The following is a 21,273-nucleotide window of genomic DNA, read 5'->3' on the forward strand; positions in this document are numbered from 1 at the left end:
GTTATATGTCTAAACCCTATGAATGTACCAAAATTGTTTTACCCAAAAAAAAAATTGCTTTATTTAGGTGAAATGTAATAAATGGTACTGTTGCATTACATTACATTACATTACACGTAACCAAATAATAAAAATCACAAAATTGGAATTTTAATTAAAGTTACAGTCACACACAAGATACAAAGAGAGAGGCTCCCTTCTAATTAGCACTAAATAAACAGAGGTTACAACATGGATATAAAAAAAATAAAAAGAGAGATAAAATCGATCGTGGAGCCTAACCATTCGGAATTTCGGAACAAGTTAATCCATTTTTTAAAAAAAAAACATACTTAAAAATTAAAATCGAGTAATTAACACCGGAGGAGACGTAAACGACCTTTGTCTTAATCCCCTTTTTTTAAATAATCATAATTATGATAATAATTAATCATGATTATGATAATAATTACCGTCCTTAGCAGACCCAACCGACCACCACCAAAGCCTACCTTGACCTAACCGCACCACCACCCGGGCCGGACCCACTTTTCTCGGCACTCATCTGATGGTGATGGTGGTGATGATGATGAAGTCCTCCTCCACCGTACACGTGGCCCTGATTATGATGATGCCCCATCATCACCATCCCTCCTCCTCCCCCCGCTCCCCCATTGTACCCTCCGCCGCCGGATCCCGCCGCACCCCCGCCGGGAGCTCCCGTTCCTCCGCCTCCGCCGCCGCTGCCTTCTTTATCGCCTTGTCTCCCGGTGGTCGTCTTCTCTCCCTCTACCTCTCTGTACTTCTGAAGATAGACCTTCAGTGGCTCGACGTAGTCCTCGAACCCTAGGGTCGTCATCGCCCATAGAAGATCGTCGCCGTTGATTGTTTTCCTCTTCTCCCTCTGGCACTTGTCGGAGGCCTCGCCGGTGATGAAGCTGATGAATTCCGACACGCACTCCTGCACCGTCTCCTTCGCGTCCTTTGAGATCTTCGCGTTCGCAGGCAAGGCCTTCTTCATGATCCGGCTCACGTTCGCGATCGGCAGGAACCTATCATGCTCGCGCGTCGACGAGTCCCCGCCTCCCCCGGCGGCGTTGTTTCCGTCCCTGTATCCTCCTCCCGATTCGTTATCCGAATCCGCCATCTCCGATCCGATTCCGGCGAGAACGATCGGCTCTCCCGCGATCTGCGTAGGGGTAAAATCGTACACTCACGGTGGCGCGGAGGAGAAGGGGAAATCGCCGAGAGAGAGAGAGATGAAGAGTGTTTTGGGTCCGTTGGATCGAGAGGGTAATAATTGCATCGGGAATGACACGTGGACGATTTCTGGTCGTTATTTCTCGATAAGATTTAGACACGTGGAAATTTTGTTACCCGTTGATCGAAAGAGTAGTAAATGGGATCTGGACGGTTCAGGATCAACCACGTAACAGACGGGATGTTGGAATTTAGTTTTATTTTACAGATAAAAGTAAATGCAACGTGATATGATGGAGAATCTTTGAGTCGGCTTATTCGGCTAAGCCAAGCCGAGAGTTTTCGTCATCCTTACCTTATCCCCATATATATATATTAATAATATATATATATATATATATGTGTGTAAATGTATACGTATTGGTTATTCCGCTGTTTTCATTTATGGTAATTTGATTTAATTTTACCAAGTAAATCAGTTAACAGAATATAAAATACAAAACTATATCAGTTATATATGTGATATGTATTTTTTTACATATATAGTAAGATATTGACATATATATATATATATATATATATAATATAAAGGAGTAAAACCGGACATTAAGGAAAAATGAGACAAGTTGAGTTTTATATATAAGATTAAGACATACATATATTGTAGAATTTGTAACAATGGCAGAAACAAAAAAAATAAGAGCAAAACATATATAGCACTCGTAGAGTGCAAAAACGGTTTAATTAATTACATCGAATAGAGTTTTATTCCTTATACAAATCCCCCATAAGGAAAAAAAAATCGAAATTTTCAAACCATAGGATATAAAAATTAATGCTAATTTATATATATGTGTTCATCAAAATCATATCAAGCTGTGATCTCAAACCTGGAACACTTGATGGAACCAATGGAGATGTCGATTTCGATAAGGTTGTCCTCTTCGACCATGCCGTTGAACTCTGCCAAAAGCTCAAACAGCCTCAAATCTTGGATGTTCTTCTTCCGGAGATTATACATTTGGTTCTTGTTTCTGTACCCTTTGATGTCATCGTCTTCTTCTCCTTTGTCATGATCACCATAGTACTGTCCCATGTAGTGGCCGCTCGGTAAGGAGAGCTCTATGAGGCTTTCCTCGTCCGAGATGGACCCGTCATCGGTCGTCGTCTCCACGTACTCCGAGTCGTCGGTGTTGGTCGAGGATTCTGACTCGTCAAGAAACGACATCTCTCGTTCTTGCTGATCCAGCCCTCGTTCTTGTTCTTGTTCTTGACCGTTCTTGTCTCGTTGTGTTGAAGATGTCGGAACGTTTTCTTGCTTCGGGATCAGGACGGTGAAGGAGAAGAAGGAGGAGGACAAGAACAGCGCAGCAGATGAAGTTAGGAGAAGAAGAAGAGAGAGCCAAGAACTCGGCACTTTCCTCAAGAAAATCGAAACGAAACCCGTCCAATCTTCGATTACGTTTCCAAGATTCATGTTAAATATCAATCGAGAATATGGAACAATTTAATGAAAAAGAAGATGATGTACGAACAAGACTGTTGCGAGGTTTCCAGCCAAAAACCCTAGCAAAAAACAAGATGGGTTTGATCTAATTAAAGATCAAGACCAATCAAATGAAAGAAGGGATTACCGGTAGCTAGGGTTTGGATTTTGATATAAATGCAAAAAAAAAAAAAAAAGTGATGAGGGTTTTGGGCTCGATTCATATATATTTATAAAGGCGGTTGACGGGAGAGATCGGAAAGGGAAAAAACAAATAAATTCCTCAAACCCTATAAATATGAATTCATGGAAATCTACGAATTAAATAGGAAAAATAAAATAAAGATTAATAATATAAGAAAACCAGAAACCTGCAGGGTACTGTTTCATCTCGCCGCTTCGAGATTTGAGGACCTGCACCGCTCCAATTCGCGAGAATATTACAACAAAAAATTAATTAACTAATTATTTAATTAACTACTCTCTCCTTTTATAAAGAATTGTGGTTTTATAGTTTTTCACATTTTTTTAAAAAATATATATAAAAAAAGTTTTACACATTCTTATTTCATATAAGTTTAATGATAAAAACCACATCGTTATTGAAAGTTTATTTGAATTATAATAGTTTTAATTAAAGGTAAAATTATAAATTATTTTAAAAAATTGTTTAGAAAAGATAAAATGGCACCTATTGCATTGTTGTTCGAATTTATAAAACTGGACCGAATGAAATAACATTATACGTGTATATTTGTCTAAATCTTGGAACATTTTATGCGTGCGTTTGGATTTTGATTGGTGATTAAAATTCACACGTTGCGTATTTATGAATACTAAAGTTCTGAATTAATTCTCATTCGATTCAGAAAAAAAAAATGATATTCGTGAGTTTTGTCTCACTGGGAAAAAGTCCATATAAACTCGAGAATTTAGGGTTACAATGTTTAGGATGAAATCGATATATATAATATGCTTCACCTCGAAGACTTAAAAAGCATTTACAAGGATTATATATATATATATATATGCACGATGGTTCATCAGCTTTCAAGAAACCCGATGAAATATAAAATTTGTATTAGCATTTTGTATCTTCTCACGTAGACACAAAACCGAGGGTTTAGGGTTTAGGGGGGAAGAGGATGAAATTAATGTATAGCTTTTATTTGAATCCGTCAGCTGTTAAATTATATATATATATATATATATATAATTCCATATCGAATTGCACATTTATCAATAAAAAATATTTACGTAATATAAATAAATAAAAATGTAATACTCCTAAAAAATATAATAATATGTCGTTTTGGATTTTTTTCATAATTTTAAAAAAACATAGAAAAAAAAGATATTATACACGCTCATTAAACCACATTTCCATTAATAATCTATCGGATATTTTTCATTTAGGATAAAATTGATTTTTTTTAAATCACTTAAAAAAATCTAAAACGATATATATCGAATAATATAAAATATTATCTAAAATGATATCTAGAAATGGAGTAATGCATAAGGTTTTCATATATATATATATATATATATTGTTTATATAATAGCAAACTCAAACTTGGATAACGAGGTTATCATACATATACATATATATACATATATATATATATATATAAGATTTAGGGTTTAGTACTAATTAGTAATTAAAGCGTGTGGCCTGTGGCGTGTGCCTTGGTACTTTATAACATTCTCGAGCCATGATGGCATCCACTTGCTGTATATATCACATTATCCATACAAAGTAATCATGCCGCCGACGTCGCTTTTTGCAATTAAAATTATATTAATTTTTATGCGTTATAGTTTTTTCGGCGATATTGGCCTCTTCATGATTTGCTTCAAGCGAAAAAGTTTATAAAGCTATATACATATGCCTTTGCAAAATGCCAGCTTTAAAATTTTATTCATAAAATAAAAAATAATTCATTTGTTTTTTTATAACTAATGACACTTTTAAAATTTATTTGTGGCCATTTATGAAAGTGAGTCTTAATAATAATTGATCGCATCATTGGTTATGACTTAATTATGATGATTACACTAGTAACTAATTAATTAGTTTCCAAAAAAAAAATATTTTGCTTGCTTAATTTTATAAAGTACTATTAAGCTTTATAAGCCTGAACAATGGAAAAGTACCTTTTCTTATTGATTATACGGAAGATTAGCTTTCTTAAATACTCCCTCTATTTAATTATAGATGACGTTTTAAAACAATTTTTTTGTTTCAAAATAAATGACGTTTTTCGATTTTCAATGTGCTTTTTAATATTTTTTTTCCAAACTTACCCTTAATTAATAATATTTAAATATTTTGCATGTTTAGAAGTAATAATTATCTATGCAATAAATAAGGGTATTTCGGTTAAAACACTATTTTTCTTAATTTTGTATGTAGTATTTTTAAACGACATTTAAAATAAAACGGAGGGAGTATATGATTCTAATTTTTTAAATAAATATTTTAATTATTTAATAAATTCGCTATTGTAAATACTAAAATTTTATTTCTTTTTTTGTTCCATAGTAATTGTAGCCTTTTAATAATTATATATCATCATTAATAATTACTTTTATAAAAAAAAAAATCCATAACTTTTTGGCCATGCTGTTTTGTCGCACCACTCAACATTACAAATGCATTTGTTTCAATTTCGTATTATACAGAAGTGTATATATATGTTTGTGTTTTTGTTTGAGTATTTAAGCATTTGAAATTTCAATAAAAAAAAATTGGAAAAAATAAAACAAAATAGAAGGAGAATTTAAATAAATTGTGCAAGAAAGAAGGTGCCACTTGTCGGCAAGTTGAGACTCGAAGACTAATTAAACGAAGGTAGGCTGCGTTTTGCTTGCAGTTTTAGCTATAAAAGTTACATTGAAATTATGAATAATTAGCTTAATTAATTAGCGCTAATCCCCTTGATTAATCGTGTTGATTGAAGCTAATTTTGCTTTGGAAAACGCTAATTGACTCGGAAAGAATGTTGTTTACCTACGACTATGTACGATTAACGAGTGAATCTAGGATTGGGGACCATATCAAATTGTCGTTTCCTTAAAGTTTAATTAATTAATTAATTAATCTCCGTTTCTAAATACATGTCGGTTTAGAAACTTTTTTTTGTGTTACTAAATATATATCGTTTTATATTTTCTAGGCAAATTTTTAGTAAAATTTTCAAATTTACCCTTATTTAAAAATATTTCAATCATTAATAAAAATATGAATTAATAAGAATATATATGATTTTTTTTAGATTTTCTTAAAAACTGTGATAAAATCTAAAACGACGGAGTAATTTATTTGTTTCATTAATAACAAATTGTTATTACTGGCCAAAGGGAACCCTATACATGCAATAGTATATTTTAATGTATACATGCATCTGAATATTTTAATATATTCAGAGTTCGGTGCTTTGAAGGCATTAAATTAGCTATTAGAATAAAATAAATTTAAAAAATATATAATAATCAGTCATATATTTTTTTATTAACGTGAATTTGATGAATTGAATTTAATAAACATGGAGATTTATCTGAGTTTTGTCTGATCAAGCAAATGCATGTTGGGAACGAGGAAGCAAAGAACATAAACCTTGTAATGCTTGCGAAACAAAAGAAAAAAAAAAGTGGAAAAAAAAAACTTGAATTGGATTAACTAATAAAATCAATTCGAATAAATTCGAATCATGATCTATCAATTTCTTGGGATACAATTTTAGAGGAAATTATATTCTAATTTTTATTTAGAAAAAATGGAACTAAACCAAAGCTTAATATGAAAAAAAAAAAAGTTTGAGTGTCCATGATGTGTTTCAAGTTTAAATCGATTACAATTTTTTAAAAACCGAATTACCCTAAACCCCAACCTAGACAGATTTTTAAGAAAAAAAAACAGATTTAGCTAAACATTTTACAATAAAAACATGAAATTTGGATTATTATTATTATTTTTACCTTGAATTGGTTGTAACAAAAAGTTAGATAACATGATCAACTGCGCCGTAATGAGCTATTTTGTATGGTTTAAACTAAATCAAACTAAAATTGAATTGAATTGAATTGAATTGTTTTTGGATTTGAGTTGAAAGGTTGTCTTTTAATAAACTGAATTCCAGTATTAATTACTATCATTTTTGTTTATTCGGATTGTGACGTCTCGGGCTATCACGAGGGTGGAGAGTGATCGCCGGTTCAAGTGGCACGGATAAAAAACGATTCTCCGGAGACCACTAGACAAAGAGGGATACATAAATGAATCGAACACACCGGAATGATAAAGATGCGAAGACTGTCTAGGTATGGAACTACGCAATCAATGACAACTTAAAAGAATTAATTGAACTAGTCGTACCAACAAGATGCATCTACTTTTTCGGCTGACCATAATGAAAAAACTCTAAAATTAAGCGTGACGATGGCTTTGTATTAGTATTTACGATGAGTGACTTCATAAAAAATATTTTTCGCTATACGTATGTATGAGGACAAAGTACGTTAAAAAGTCTCGTGTTGATCGCTGAGGCAGTTTCAACATTCAATAACGGTCTCGGGACATTACACGGATATTTTTCTTTTTTTTTTCGGATGTAGAGAGCAGTTACACCAAAATAAAATCGAACTAATTAAATTTATAAAACAAATTTGGTTTGATTATGGCTCAAATTTGGTTTACTTCGGTTTTTTTCTACTATTACTGTCTTGCATCACAATAAAACATGTCGGTACAATGTAACTTGAGCCAATTAATGGATTGCACTTAGTTTTTGTTGACGGTATGCGACTATGGTTTCATCAAGTCTGCGTAATGGCAAGCACATCAGCGTCTCTATTAGACTGAAAATATACAATATAATGCATACTGCATAATATATATATATAGGCTATAATAATATGTACAGTACCTATTAACATTATATAATATATATATATATATATATATATATATAATATATATATATATATAACGATGCTTTCTGAGTAATAATATTAACTGTGCAAAAGAAGAGATTTTTTGGGAAAGAACACGAAGATGTAAGGAAATCGGATCGAATATATACCTTTTACCAAAAAAAAAAAATCATCGTGTAGCAGTAGACAAAGGAGGAATAATCAGACTAGGATTTTTTCCAGATTTTCCTTCATTTCCCCGTCAAACAAACAAATTTGAAAAGAGAGAGAGAGAAAAAGACACACACAAAAAAACCCTGAACTCGGCTAAAAAAATCCTTAAATTACAAAGAGAGGAGAGATTCTGAACCTGAATGATCTTAGCAGCTGGTTTGTTCAACCTGATCAAGTGCTTCTGCACCTCAAACTTCTGCCTTGAATCGCTAAACCTCGCGGCGCAGGATACCGAAATCAGCCCACAAAGCCAAAACCACAATAAAAACCCTGTCGCTAACCTCCCCGTGCTAAAATGCACCGCCCTCATCTTCCCAAACCCAGAAGAACACACCCAAAAAAAACCCAAAAATCCTCTCTCTTAATGTTAACAACACACTGAGCTAAGAAGAGCTTAAGAAACAAAGGAAACAGGACAGGAAGAGATTTTTTGGTTCGTAAAATGAAGTTGAATAAAATTTAAATGACTGATAATAGTTGTATTTTACACAAAAATGATCTAAAAATAAAATTAGATTATAAACAATTTATTAGATTTGAATTACACAAAATATAGAGAAATTGATATTTTTTTTAAATGAAAATCAAAAGTTTTAAAAACTGATATAAAAATTAAGTAAGTATAATTGTTGCATTCAAATAAATAAATAAAAATACGCATGACGCTATTATCAGGTAATTGCCACAAGAATGTTTTTTTTTTCTTTCCTTTTTTTTTTGTTATGATATGTAATAATATATATGAATATTTATAGAGCAAATAAGACAATATCTATTGACCCTAAAAATAATTAATTCCAAGTCTTTTTTTTTTTTCTTCTTTTACATGAATCAGCGTCGACATTTCAACGAAATAGTCACGAAATTGAGATGAAGCTGAGGGGTGAGAGACCAACTTGATTACAATAGAAAAAGACGTTTACGTACATGTACTCTTTCAGACAATCCAGATACCATAGAATTTTTTTTAATATTTAATTTCAATCACAATATTATCTTTTCCCAAATACATATAATTTCGAGTATATCATATCCACATAAATAGGTACTTATAAAAAAAAAAAAAACATCAAGGAAAATAACCTACAAATTACTAGTAGTAAGTGGATAATATAAGGTTTTGGATTCTTATTTACATTAGTGAGGTATTTATACAAATTCTAAACCCTGATTACAATTTGTGAAAATACAAATATATCCCTCTACAGATAATAACTCTAAAAAAGTTAATTTGATCCGACTATATAGTATATATTAGTGAATAATACCCAAAAATAAATAGAATGTGTCATGTCCTAAATTTTATATTACCGCCCAATTGATCATATAGAAATTTTGTAATGAATAAATCGAACCCGACAAAAGAAATAAAGCTTAGAAAAACTAGTAATATTTTAGAAAAACAAACCGTAATTAAAAAAGGTTTAAAATATATAAAATCATGATTATTTGATTCGTTAGAATTTCGATTTTAACTTAAATAAAAGGTGGATTTTTTGGTAAGCCCATGATTAAATGAGTTTGAATTCCTCAATATAACATGTATTGATGTTAGATTCCATTAAATAGCTCTACAATACAAAATAGTAGGTCTCCTTAATATTTCATTGGCTAATTGTTTTTAATATATTTCAAGGGTATTATTGCTAATTAAAGGCTAAGCCGCGTGGTATTAATCCGTTTAAAACATTTTAAAAATTGGATAAAATTACGTAGATAATCCAATATCCAAAAGTTTTTATTTTTCAATTCGTTCGGTTTTTTTTTTGTTTGATCCATTCAACAAGTAGAGAGCGTATAAAAAGGGCAGAACGGTAAAATCGACCAAAACCCATCCTTATATATACCGGGTCTTCCAAAGCGTTGCTAATGCAAACTCTCCATCCCTTTTTCCAGATTCTGCTCATCATTTTACAGCAAAAAAAAAAAAATGGAGGTTAAGAGGCAAGAGAAAGAGAGAAAGAGGATCCGAATGGCTGAGAAAGTCATGGCCATGGCGTCGATGATCTCTTTCGTCGTGTCATGCTCTCTCTTGATCTCTGTTTTTCAGCAGAATCTGTATAGGAACCTTAGCTTCATGGACAAGAAGTACGTGTTCTTGCTGTTTAATGGCATCATAGGCTTTGTTTTTAAGGATTCTTTGGGGAATCCAGGTACCCTTTTCGAGGAAAAATCCATCAATCATAACAAAAGAAACGAACAACTGGTCAAAGTGAAGAGTATTGCAGCGGCAGTAGCAGCAACAGCAGCAGCAGCAGCAGAAGAAGAAGAAGAAGAAGAAGAAGAAGAAGAAGAAGAAGAAGAAGAAGAAGAAGAAGAAGAAGAAGAAGATTCATCGCTTGTGCAAGACGGTGAAGGCGAAGCATTGGATCTTGCTATCGTCCGAGTGGATGATGCTGGTGGCGGTGATGATGGTGATGATCATGATGATGATGATTGTCTAAGTTCAGAAGAACTGAACAAGAAATGCGAGGATTTCATAAGGAAGATGAAGGCGGAGATGAGATTCGATTCCCGGAAACTGATTACGCTTTAGAATTCTGCAACACTCTTTCCTTTTTTGGCGTATGGCTTCGCCATGCATGCATGGTCCTTTCTATTTTCCTCCATTTTTTGCGTTGTGTGAAGATTCGAACTGCAGTAATTAACGGTTCATATCTCAGACATTGTAGCTCATATCTTTGAGATAACTCTATCTAACTTGTCTTTTTTACAATGGAAAATTTCCTCCATTTTTATCTTTTATAGTTCAACAATTCAAAATGCTAAGGTTTAATTCTTGAGATTAAGGTTAATCACATGATGTTAGTGTTGAAATCTCAGAATTCGACGATTAGGGTTTCGAATCAAAATTTAGATTTTCATTGGATGGGTTTTTAGTCTTTACGAATCTTTGGTCAATGCCCTTTAAAACAAGTTTGGATTTTTGTCACATTGACTCATAAAATCATGACCCTCAAGTCATTGTGAGGACCCCAAAAAAAAAAAGACATGAACTTGTTTGAAGGGTTCCGAGTATTTTCCACGAACATGACAAAGAAACAACCTTTTTTTGATGTTACAGCAAAAAAAAAAAAATAATCATGGATTTGATCAAAGATTCTGATCTCTATCTTCCATCCATGGCTTCCGTGTACAACAAGGCATCGTTCCCTTGCTGAACCTTTGTCGTAGTATTCATGGCTAAGGCTCGGCACGCGTACTTGAAATTTGCGGATTTCCGGATACCCGGTTCCGCGGGTATTTCGTACATGGGTATTCGCTAAAAAACGAAACCGGAGACCGATGCGCCGAGACGAAGAATCTAGACCGCAGGTTCGGGTCCGAGTGTTTTGTGAACAACGACGGGTTATCTCCGATATATAAACATACTTTCAATGGATCTCAAAACAAGGATTTGCAAAATCAGAAACCCAGAGATAGACAGACCGAAAGCTTTCGGCTTTTTCATCGACCAAGAACCCAAACGAGCCTCGAATTCATGTTCTCGTTAGGGTTCTTGTTTTCATCCAGGTTTCTGTTCTGAATTTTCTCGAGTAAAGATTTTTTTTTAATTCAGAGTGTCTGTTGTCATCTTCTTGTTTTGCTCTGGCAACTGACGCGGAGATTCTCGAGTCCGAGACTGAAAGGACGTCTTGCCGTTTAAACCGCACAGATCGGAACAGTGTGCCGGGTGACAGAGAGAGACACCCTGCTGTTCCATGTCCAGAAAGCTGAACTGCGTGCCGTTTAGTTATAGCCTGGATGTCGATTGAAGCCAATGGTTAGTTATCTATCACCCACGGCAATAGTTTCAAGAGGCTGATAAGTACTACTTGTAATAAATCAGCATCCTACTACAGAAAGGCTTAAATATTATGAAAACCAAACAGAATGCTCGAATCCAACGATCCGTACCGAGTATATTCTGCGATACAACATATGAAAAGCTTTGTGCAATCCCGAGAACGAGACCTGCAAAAGCCGGAAAACGAGAGCACTGAGCAAGAACAGAGACAGATAGAGAATGTGATAGAGGAAAAACGTTCATGGCATTGCCAGGGATAATAATGGCAAATGGGATCATACCTGAGAGGGTTTATGTTCGGTTTCTTGAACGGGCCCCTCAAGATTCGATTTCTTGAATCTGCACCTGCACGTAAGTGGAAAGATGCAAGAACAGAAACCTAGCACCATGTAACAATCAACCTCAGCAAATCCCTGTAATACAGAGACTCGAGATACGATGATTAGTACGACAGCAAGAACACCGAGGCTCGAGGCTGCGAACAGAGCAAAACGGACTTGAAACGAAACCGAAATCAATCAGAAACGAGAAGAAATCGAAGAACCGAAACCGGAAATCTGGAAAAGAGAGCGGGCGCAACAGAAGATCTAATCTTTGATACCATATTGAATGGAACCAAAGAAAAAGGATAAACCAGAGATAACCAGGCAATTGACATGTATGATCTAATACCAGCATTACAGAATTGTGACAGAGACATATATGGCCATAAACTCGCCATAGAAAACAAATTCAAGAAATCAGAGCAAAAATACAGGAATTTTAATGTCTTCTTGCAAATGTCAGATTGGAAGGCAAACCTCATGAGAGCAAGGCTTGTGAAGCATACATATCAGAGTATACAGTAGGGCACACATGACAAAAAATTTCTAACATAGCCTACCTATCCCTTTACGGATTTCAATAATTCCCGTCCCGTGAGAATACATAAGACATGCCTCGTTGAATATATCGGCATCAACGAAAATTCCGGGAACTCCCAACTCTTGAAGGGATAGGGGCAGTGTTTCCGGAATGTAGCATCGTGGCAAAAGCCAAACATAATTGGCGGTCCCTCCTGTCGCCCCACCCTCCCCAACCCTTGAACCCAGCTTTATATCCGGGTTGATGCTTGAATACCCGAACTCCCCATTCCTCTTTGATATTGACAGCTTTATCTGTTTCCTCAACACCAATATTTACCGACCCGTTATCGATACAAGCACCTTTGTCTCCTTTACCTTGATGCAAGCCACATTTCCCGAAGTGGACAGCGCTAGTCCGAGGCCCTCGTAAGGTGTAAACAGGAGAACCGAACGATGGAAAGACAGTTGCCCACATGGTTATATCCCAGTTGTAATCATCGAAGAAACAGAACTCTTTGGCCTTCTTATGTATGCTTCTCCACACGGTTCGGTTGAAAGCATAACCGATATTTCCCATTCTCTCGGCGACAAAACTGGCATAGCCTTCTCCTCTTGAGGTCACATCAGATGGTGCTAGATTAGCAGCATAGCAGTCAGGGCATTTCTCCGGCTTCAGTTTGGAAAGAATCTGTATATTGCGATAAGCGTTAGGGAAAAGAAAATGATCCTCCTCGATGAAAAGGATGTGACCCTCATGACCTTTTGTCTCTTCCAATCCATCCCAAACCGTGTTCATCATCCACCACCAGTGATGCTTCAAGGACACAATCCTCGGGGACCGGTGGTTGCCGTACTGATCGGGATTCCCTTCGCAATGCTTCCTTTCCGCGTCATCTTTGCCCTTACAATCGTTCGGAGATACCCCGGGAAAACTACCGTGAAATATGTGAGGAGAGTAGGGGGAGAATATCTGTTTCACCTGACAAAACTTGATGCTTTCGACGATCTTGTTCATCTCCTCAAAGTAACCGTCATGGCTAACAATCAACAGTGTTTCGTCTATTCCTTTTACCTTGGACAAGCTTTCCACAACCACTTTGAGATATTGTGCCCGATTGTGAACATACAAGACAACAACTATATGATCCTTTGCCAAACGAGGATACAAATCCAGATTTCTCGGCGGCAAGTGGTTTCTTCTGTGCAACCTTACCGACATTTCGTTGCCTCTAGCTATTGTTAGCAATGAAGTGTTCAGCTTAGATTCCAAATCTTGGTCCAAATTATTATCTACATACAGATCAGACAACTTCCTGTTCGAACTTGTTCTGGTCATAGACACCAAAAACAGAACTACTGAAAGAGTCATTCCAACGAAGAGAACTAAACGGCGAAAAGCCGAGTCTCTAAGTCTCTGTCTCTTCCAAGGATTAGCCATTGGAGCAACTACTACCAAACCAGAAGCATCGACCAAATTTTCGAATTCAGACAAGAACAGCCCGATCTGAACTACTTCGAAATGTCAAGAGCAATGTAGCAGAAACCCAACTCTACGCTTCCACGAGGGAAAAGAACGAGCAATCGGAAACCCTAAACCACAGCAAAAGGGGCATCCTTTCAATCTTCAAATCCAGAAATAGTAGGGACCCATGAACGGAACACGAGCTTCTCAGCTGCCGCAAAGCCTGCAATAGAAACCCAAACAACAAAATTGAGGAAATATCAGAGAAACGCCATTACCGAGTCGAGCTTTGACTTGGGATGAATCAACGAACGCGAAATTTACAAGATCTAACCAGATTTGAAGAAGAAAGAGCAGCTGCCCAGAAGGAATCACGAGAAGGGTACTCCGAAAAAATCGAGATTTACGCAGATCAATGACATAGAGTGGAAGAAATTTAATGACAGTGGACTATTCTTCATACAAAAGTCTCACGGAAACGTGAATCAGGGGGAGTTCTTGAAAGGAGAGAACTTTGAAGGAATCTAAACAGAGAAAACCGTCGTTGCACTTTTACACTTAATGTTACTCTAATTTACCAAATTTGCCATCCCACTTTTGAGTCATTAATTTGAAATATGTAATTATAATTTTTTTTATTAATTTTCTGCTAATCAACTAAGCATATAACACGGCAGCACGTGATCAAATCAAATATTACTTCGTTTTCAATCAAAGTGTGGAACTTTTGGTGAGTTGGGAGAGAAACCTCCATTATGAAAAGTGAATTTCAACAAACTTTAATATGAAAAAAAAGGTTATAATAAATTGCATAACTAAAAGCAAATACAAAGAGTTCAACAAAGTATAATTAATTACTATCTAATTAGAAATAATTAATTACTTGCAACAATCTCTCATTTGTGGGAATGAATTAGTGATACGGATATGGTAAGATCAAAATTTAAAAATAAGAGAGGCTTATGTGAATTTTTTTTAATCCGTTTTTCATAAGTATGGAATAAACTTTTACAACTATTATGTTTTCTTTATAAATCACAAATCATGTTTTGTCTTAGATTATGTTTCAATTAATCATGTAATAACTAGAACATCAAGACCATATTTTGATAATATCTCAAGTAGCATTTTTTAAAATATATATAATTAATAAGAATTTTATTTTGTATTTAGAAATGTATCTCTGTTATATTTTGATTCAATTATTACACAGTCTGCATATTGTTCATGATGAAGAGGGTACAAACGGGTTTGTGCAAACGGCCGGAGAAAGAGAAGGCGAGAATCCGATGAAGACGCCTCTCCCTTACATCATCATCTTCGGTATGTCGACCCCTTTCGTCATATTAGCTGCTGCCTTTGTCAATGGTTGGGTCAAAGTCCCAGTCCACTGAATCAAAGAGAATCCATTGACAAGAAAAACAGACAAGAAAGCAGACGAGGTTTCCTTCTGTTCCTCAGCAGTTTCCGGTTTTTCGCTGTTTCTTTGTCTCACCCTTTCTCAAAACAGATCGAAATCCGCTCTTAGAGGATCTCGATCGGTTATGTAATGTTATGGCCCTCAAACCCGACATAAACGAGTTAATGCACATTTTGTTCAGGAGGAACTGGTTAATTAGTTTCTCATTCATAACCAAATCAAACATCACAAACTATGTATCATCATCATGCCAAGAGAAGTCGAAGCATTGAACGAGAAAAAAACCCGTCGCGGATAGGATTCATGGCCTTACATACATACAGTCACGCACGACTATCGCGTAGAATTTGAGAACGGGAACCGAACTACAACTGAAAAGAGACCGACTGTTTTTTTTCTTTCCAAAGATTGGACCTTTTTAGCAAATTATGCGGTTGGACCTTTAATTTGATTGCGTTTTTGTCTGGAATCCTGTTCTTCAAGGATCCAGAAACAAGTGCAAGAGCAGTAACAGATTTGATCTTTGTTCCTGCAAGAAAGGAAGAGAGAGAGACAAAGATTCGGATTTGAGGCATACAGGAGAGATTGGTAAGAACACCAGTAAGAGTTCATCAATGTAAAACGGCTCTTTTTAACTTTGGAATTGGGATTTATAAGTATCCAAACAAGGGAAGTTTCAAGATTATATATGTTTAAGGAAATTGTGTGTATGCATATATATATATATTTATATTCGTATCTTTTGTTTTGAAAAAAATTTTCCTTTCGGTTTTTATATAAAATTTGATTCGATTCGATTTAATTCGATTTTTATTGATAAAAAGATTATCTTTTTAAAGAATTGTGTTGGGTTTTTATTTATTTATTATTTTACTTTGGGCTTGGATTCGATCTTTAAAGTTTTATTTTATCACGAATTCGATTAAAAATATAATTATATATTATTCCGATCAAGATTGAATTTATCTTCTAATATATATATATATATATGGTTATTATTTTATTATATAATTGAAGATCATAAGTAAATTAAGAGTTCATTTTCCGTCAATTTAATATTTCTCAACAACTCTTGGTTGAATTAATCTTGGAGTGAGGTGTGCATGTTTTAATTAAAATTACAGAATTTTTTATTTTTTATAATGCTATTTCAGTTTGATTTTTAAAAAAGAGGAATCAATGTTCAACATTTCAAGTTGTGCGCATGTTCTTAGGTGGCTTTGACTACAAAACACATTTGATGAAATGAAATATGGTTCACTCAAATAATATCAAGTCCCATTTTGATTTTTTTTTTTTTTTGCTAGCTTTTTGTGGTGTCTATTTATTTTAACATTCCACCGTAAAATATTGAAAAAAAAAATTCATCCGGTGTGAAAATTCATTAAAATCAATCACTAATTAAAATAAATTGTTATATAAAAATATTCTATGTAAATTATATAACCGCATTTTATTTGTTCTTCTATATAATGCTTGACTGGTGGCATTGCAAAAGACAAAAATAAAATAAATAAAAAATTGAACGTTTGCCTTTGGTAGGAGGAATTTTATATAATATATAAGTTTCAAGAAAATGGGAATATAAACCTTTGTAAAAAAAACAAATTTAATTTCATAAACATATTATTCCTAAAATATACACAAATCACCCCACATTTTCTCCTTTTTGTTTTATGTTGCTTCTGTTTTTTACTTTTATTTTTTCTCTCTCTCTCCAACCTTGCAAATAATAAGATGAAATAAAAATAAAAATATATAATACCAATATAAAATCCTCAGAAACTTGTAACTTATTTATATCAACCCCTGTACTTTTGTTTTTTGCATGCTCCCCCCAAAAAATGGAAGCTAAAGCATTACATCCCCTCTCTCTCTCTCTCTCTCTCTCTCTCTCTCTCTCTCTCTCTCTCTCTCCTTTGCTGTGTCTCTCATTCGCTGTGGTGTTATTGCTAAAGAACCCTACCGTGGTCTCCAAGCAATCGATCAAACACTAAGATCGATTCAAAGAAACCGAAACAAGAACTAGAAAAAACACAAATCTTTTCAGAACGGACAATAGATTAGAACTTTTTGGGATTCAGTTTTGATCTCTCTCTAACCTTTATGCTCCTATCGTCTTCTTTGATCTTCTTCTTTCTCTGTCTGATTAGTATTTGTCTATGTAACCGTCGAAATCTCCGTCCCCGAAAGGGACGAAAACGGGCTTTCCGGAAGATTCAGGCCTTGGCTGCAAGATCACCGCAAAGCATATTGAAGAAAACAATCAGAAAACTGTTCCAAATAACACTCACAATGCATGCAAGTAAGAAAAAAGGGTCACAAAAGACTCTTTCTTGTGTTGCAAGTTATCGCCTTGGACTCAACTCTTTCTTGTGTTGCAAGTTATTACCTTGAACTCAAAAACTCTTTTCTTGTGGTGCAAGTTAATGGCCTGAACTAAAAAAGGCTCGAAACTTCTTTCTTACATGAATTACATACACGTACCTATCAGTGTCTTTGTAGTTAGTACTTATGTTCATGACCTTGTCTTCGGTCATGGAGTCAGAGTTCAAAACGTCCAGGAGGTAACCGAACCGTTCCGCTTGTTCTGCATTTGCTGCTATGAAAAAACAGTCGATAGACAACGTTTAAGGAGATGAAATAAGATGGGGAGGAGAATTAGGGTATTACCGTCGACATGTGAGGAGTTTCTGAGATAAGAGCAGTTCCGAGGAAGAGATTTCGAAATCGAGTTTTCTTGTTCCGCAAGAAACTGCCTCCTCAGTAATCTCGAGCTCTCGATCGCCCTCGGTGGCACTGGACAAGGAAAAAATCAAACGAATCAATCGATACGTACAACTCCACGAGAAAGTATGTATACTCTGTAAAATCTTGAGATGGGTTTTGTTCTTACGCGAGTTCATCTCTGTGTCTCTGTCTATGAACTGAGAACCGTAGTGCATACCGTGAAACATCTTGTCGATGTATTTCCTGTCGACGGATCGAGATTTTTCCCGGTAAGGCTTGACGAGGACCCGAGCCCCGCAGATGAAATGAGGGTTTCCTTTGGCGAGGATATGTTTTACCGTCTCTGCGTAAACGAAAGTGACGAACCCGAACATCCTCTTCTGCTGGCAAGGGATCCTCACGTCTTGGACCGGCCCGAATTTGCTGCTCAGGAAGAAAATATTACACAGATTAAGTTCGAGAAAAACGGGTAATGAAGAACTCTGGCGGGTAATTCTCAGATTTACCAGAAGTAGTTGGAAACATCTTGCTCGGTGAAAGTGCTCTCTGCAGGGAAAGTGAGGTAAATCTGTCGTGAACCAGCTACAATGCCGCCATGTTCGTTCCTCTCTCCCGAATAATCCAGAAACTTTGGAACATCTTCTGCCAGAATCACCGAATGCTGCCCGTGTGGCCTGCAGGCAGTGTCGGAAAGTGGATTAGCCGGTTGTTTCAGACAGCTAGATGATGAATTAGTGCAAATGTTCAGAGATTGTTTTGTTTTTGTTAACCTGTCGATGACCCGGATGTTGTTCTTCAGCCGGGCGAGAAGCTTGGTGAGGCTATAACCGGCCTTCCCGTGCCTTTGGCTCTCGGTAAGATACCCTTCGGCTTGAAGGGTCTTACCGAATTTCTCGTAGTACATCATTGGCAACGAAGCAATGGAAATGGGAGACCCCCTCCTCGATTTCAGCAGCTCGATGATCTCGCCCTCGAGCTTTTCCAGCGATCCGGGGGAGAAAATGTGCTGTTCGTCGTCGTTTAGGCAGCTGTTCATGCTGAACATCTGAGAGAAACTCTCTCTCTCAGGCATGATCTGTCCGTGGAAGTACCTGCAGTTCGTTCCGTGTTTGCAGAACCCTTTGTTGTAGTAATGGCACACCTTGACAGGAAACTCGGGCAAGCTTGGGGACCGCCTGCTCGTCCTCCCGGGCAGAGCCTGGTCCTGAGAGAAGAAGCTGCCCGAGAAATTCGGGCTGCTCACCGAGTGATTGTTCGCAGAATCATCAAGATTCAAGAACTGGACGCCGTTCTGGACCAAATCTATCTCGCTCACCTTCTGGTGATTCTCCCAGAACACGTTTCTGATCGACAACGGAGGAGAAACCGAGACGGCCGGAGTGGACGAGCCGGTGAAGGACGCGAACTGGTGGTGGATAGGGATGTGGTCGGAAGGGACGTGGCTCATGAACAAGGGTTTCCTGACCAAACCCAGTTCGGATTTGGCCGTTTCGATCAAGGAATGGATCGTGCTGTCCGGGCAGAAGGCGAGACGGATCATCTGCCTCTCGCCGTGTTCCTGAAGCAACAGGTAGCCGATGATCTTGGCCACGTGCTCGGGTTCGAGCTGCTGGATTCTGTTGAACACAACCTTTGTTGACTCTGAATAATCCATTAATCTACTTCTTAAAAGCTCCTGCAGGAAAAAAAAAAAGATAATTCATTTTCACACAGATCCAAATTTCCATTATAAACTCTATATGCAGACATGCACATGTATGTATATGCGTCTATACAGAGATTTTGCAGTGAAGTCAAAACGAAGATTAAAGACTCCGACTTGATGGCTCTGAAGGGTGAAAACAGATCTCGACAAACAGATCTCGATAGAAACAGATTAAACCCAGAAAACAATCGCCATGTTTGAAGATTCACGAGAACTCTATTTCCGTGTCTGAATCTGAAACCTCTAGGATCAGTTTCTCATCCAAAAAAAAAATCAGATCTTTACACAAACTAACGATGAATCGAAGTTTAAGAACAAAAAAAAAGGAAGTGAAAAGTCTCGGGAAATTTACCTGTAATTAAGAAAAAAAGTGTATCTGAAAATTGAAGGAAGAAACAGAAACAATCACATGAACCGATCAAAGCCCAGAAATTCTTCCATGGCCGTTGAATTTCTTCTTTTTCTTCGTGTATAGATATATATACATATCTCTCTCTCCCTGTATCTCTTCCATGAAAACACAGACAGGTCTTATCTCCTGAAGATTTCGTTATTGTTGTTGCTGATGACGATGATATTCTTCGTTACTGTTCTGAAAACCCCATTTCAGGACAAGAAAGAACAGAACACAACAAACATTCTTAAAAAAGGCCAAAAGCTCTGTGACAGAACGGATTTAGCTTTAATGGCCGTCTTCTGTTCACTTCACTTTGGCCTCATACACCAATATGTGCATCTATCTATGCACACATGTGTATATATATACACACACACACCCCCACACGCATCGCAAATAAAAATTAAGTAAAATAATTATTTGACAAAAACCCTGATATTAATTTATTATTTATTCAACTATTTTTATATAAAGTTTCTTCCTTTTCCCCTCTTTTTTTTTATTTATTTTTTGTCCTTCGTTTTACAGCTTGTTCTTCGTCGTTACAGAAATTTGCGGGGTCTCGGTTTTAATTAAGGGGCAACAAAAAAAAAATTAGCCGATTCGGCCGTGTAGAATTACATAAATGCCCTCATGCGGGAGATCTGACGTGTACAGGCTTTAGACTATCGTAATTCGTAACCGCGAGATTAGTAGACTTTTTATGGTTTGACTTTTGTTAATCTCTTGATTAGCGGACGGTGGAGATTTGTCTGCTCAATCCAACGATTCGAGAGAATACCACGTGGCGTTTACTAGGATATCTAGATGCGGATAATGCAGACAACTACCACCGCTAGTGTCATATCCGGTTAAGAAAATGTAGGGCCCACTACATCTGGTCGGATGTCCTACGTGGCAATTCACGTTCGGTATCAAGTTTTAAGAAAAGGTAAAATATTTTATTTTTAACCAAATAAAAGAGTATTTTTTAATAGAAGTAATTTACCGATGACCGATTCCACCGGTTACCGTGAATGACTCGTGCGTACGAACAGATCTAATTCAAGATTTAACGAAATCTGTTTTTTCTAACAAAAATGAAAATTAAAAAAAAAATTCCAACAGATTCGAT

The 21,273-nt window shown here is 36.0% G+C and overlaps 5 protein-coding genes across 7 annotated transcripts; 1 reads left to right on the forward strand and 4 right to left on the reverse strand.

The window, feature by feature from the left end:
• Nucleotides 1–75: 75 nt before the first annotated feature.
• LOC104808844 (nuclear transcription factor Y subunit B-3-like) lies at nt 76–1,406 on the reverse strand. The gene has a single exon (XM_010534671.2). It carries the CDS (start codon nt 1,124–1,126, stop codon nt 488–490), a length of 639 nt encoding a protein of 212 aa, XP_010532973.1. The 5' UTR covers nt 1,127–1,406; the 3' UTR covers nt 76–487.
• Nucleotides 1,407–1,859: 453 nt separating this feature from the next.
• Nucleotides 1,860–2,844, reverse strand: LOC104808845. The gene has a single exon (XM_010534672.1). The coding sequence runs from the start codon at nt 2,654–2,656 to the stop codon at nt 2,051–2,053; it is 606 nt and encodes a 201-aa protein (XP_010532974.1). The 5' UTR covers nt 2,657–2,844; the 3' UTR covers nt 1,860–2,050.
• A 6,861-nt stretch (nt 2,845–9,705) lies between these two features.
• LOC104808846 (transcription initiation factor IIE subunit alpha-like) lies at nt 9,706–10,545 on the forward strand. Its single transcript, XM_010534673.1, has one exon. The coding sequence runs from the start codon at nt 9,744–9,746 to the stop codon at nt 10,347–10,349; it is 606 nt and encodes a 201-aa protein (XP_010532975.1). The 5' UTR covers nt 9,706–9,743; the 3' UTR covers nt 10,350–10,545.
• A 1,638-nt stretch (nt 10,546–12,183) lies between these two features.
• LOC104808847 (alpha-1,6-mannosyl-glycoprotein 2-beta-N-acetylglucosaminyltransferase) lies at nt 12,184–14,420 on the reverse strand. The gene is made up of 2 exons (XM_010534674.2): nt 14,242–14,420; nt 12,184–14,130 (listed from the first exon to the last, which is right to left on the reverse strand). Exon 2 carries the CDS (start codon nt 13,881–13,883, stop codon nt 12,558–12,560), a length of 1,326 nt encoding a protein of 441 aa, XP_010532976.1. The 5' UTR covers nt 13,884–14,130; nt 14,242–14,420; the 3' UTR covers nt 12,184–12,557.
• Nucleotides 14,421–17,076: 2,656 nt separating this feature from the next.
• Nucleotides 17,077–20,475, reverse strand: LOC104808848 (zinc finger CCCH domain-containing protein 18). Of its 3 annotated transcripts, XM_010534675.1 has the most exons (7): nt 20,115–20,475; nt 18,828–19,732; nt 18,564–18,731; nt 18,224–18,480; nt 18,001–18,126; nt 17,815–17,929; nt 17,077–17,557 (listed from the first exon to the last, which is right to left on the reverse strand). In XM_010534675.1, exons 2-7 carry the CDS (start codon nt 19,709–19,711, stop codon nt 17,488–17,490), a joined length of 1,620 nt encoding a protein of 539 aa, XP_010532977.1. In that variant the 5' UTR covers nt 19,712–19,732; nt 20,115–20,475; the 3' UTR covers nt 17,077–17,487. The 3 variants fall into 3 exon arrangements, with proteins under 3 accessions (XP_010532977.1, XP_019057538.1, XP_019057537.1); XM_019201993.1 differs by lacking the exon at nt 20,115–20,475 and having other exon boundaries at nt 17,815–17,917; nt 18,828–19,711; XM_019201992.1 differs by lacking the exon at nt 20,115–20,475 and having other exon boundaries at nt 17,815–17,926; nt 18,828–19,711.
• Between the last annotated feature and the right edge of the window lie 798 nt (nt 20,476–21,273).

Source organism: Tarenaya hassleriana, unplaced genomic scaffold (assembly GCF_000463585.1).
Source record: "Tarenaya hassleriana unplaced genomic scaffold, ASM46358v1 Cleome15, whole genome shotgun sequence".
Lineage (NCBI taxonomy): Eukaryota > Viridiplantae > Streptophyta > Magnoliopsida > Brassicales > Cleomaceae > Tarenaya > Tarenaya hassleriana.

Excerpts from the sequence above, each read along its gene's own strand:
- LOC104808844 (XM_010534671.2), bottom strand. The coding sequence starts at position 1,126 with ATGGCGGATTCGGATAACGAATCGGGAGGAGGATACAGGGACGGAAAC.
- LOC104808845 (XM_010534672.1), bottom strand. The coding sequence starts at position 2,656 with ATGAATCTTGGAAACGTAATCGAAGATTGGACGGGTTTCGTTTCGATT.
- LOC104808846 (XM_010534673.1), top strand. The coding sequence starts at position 9,744 with ATGGAGGTTAAGAGGCAAGAGAAAGAGAGAAAGAGGATCCGAATGGCT.
- LOC104808847 (XM_010534674.2), bottom strand. The coding sequence starts at position 13,883 with ATGGCTAATCCTTGGAAGAGACAGAGACTTAGAGACTCGGCTTTTCGC.
- LOC104808848 (XM_010534675.1), bottom strand. The coding sequence starts at position 19,711 with ATGGATTATTCAGAGTCAACAAAGGTTGTGTTCAACAGAATCCAGCAG. Across the intron at positions 18,481-18,563 it reads GATGTTTCCAACTACTTCTG|CAAATTCGGGCCGGTCCAAG; the intron begins GTAAATCTGAGA and ends CTTCCTGAGCAG. Across the intron at positions 17,558-17,814 it reads AACTACAAAGACACTGATAG|CCAAGGCCTGAATCTTCCGG; the intron begins GTACGTGTATGT and ends GTGATCTTGCAG.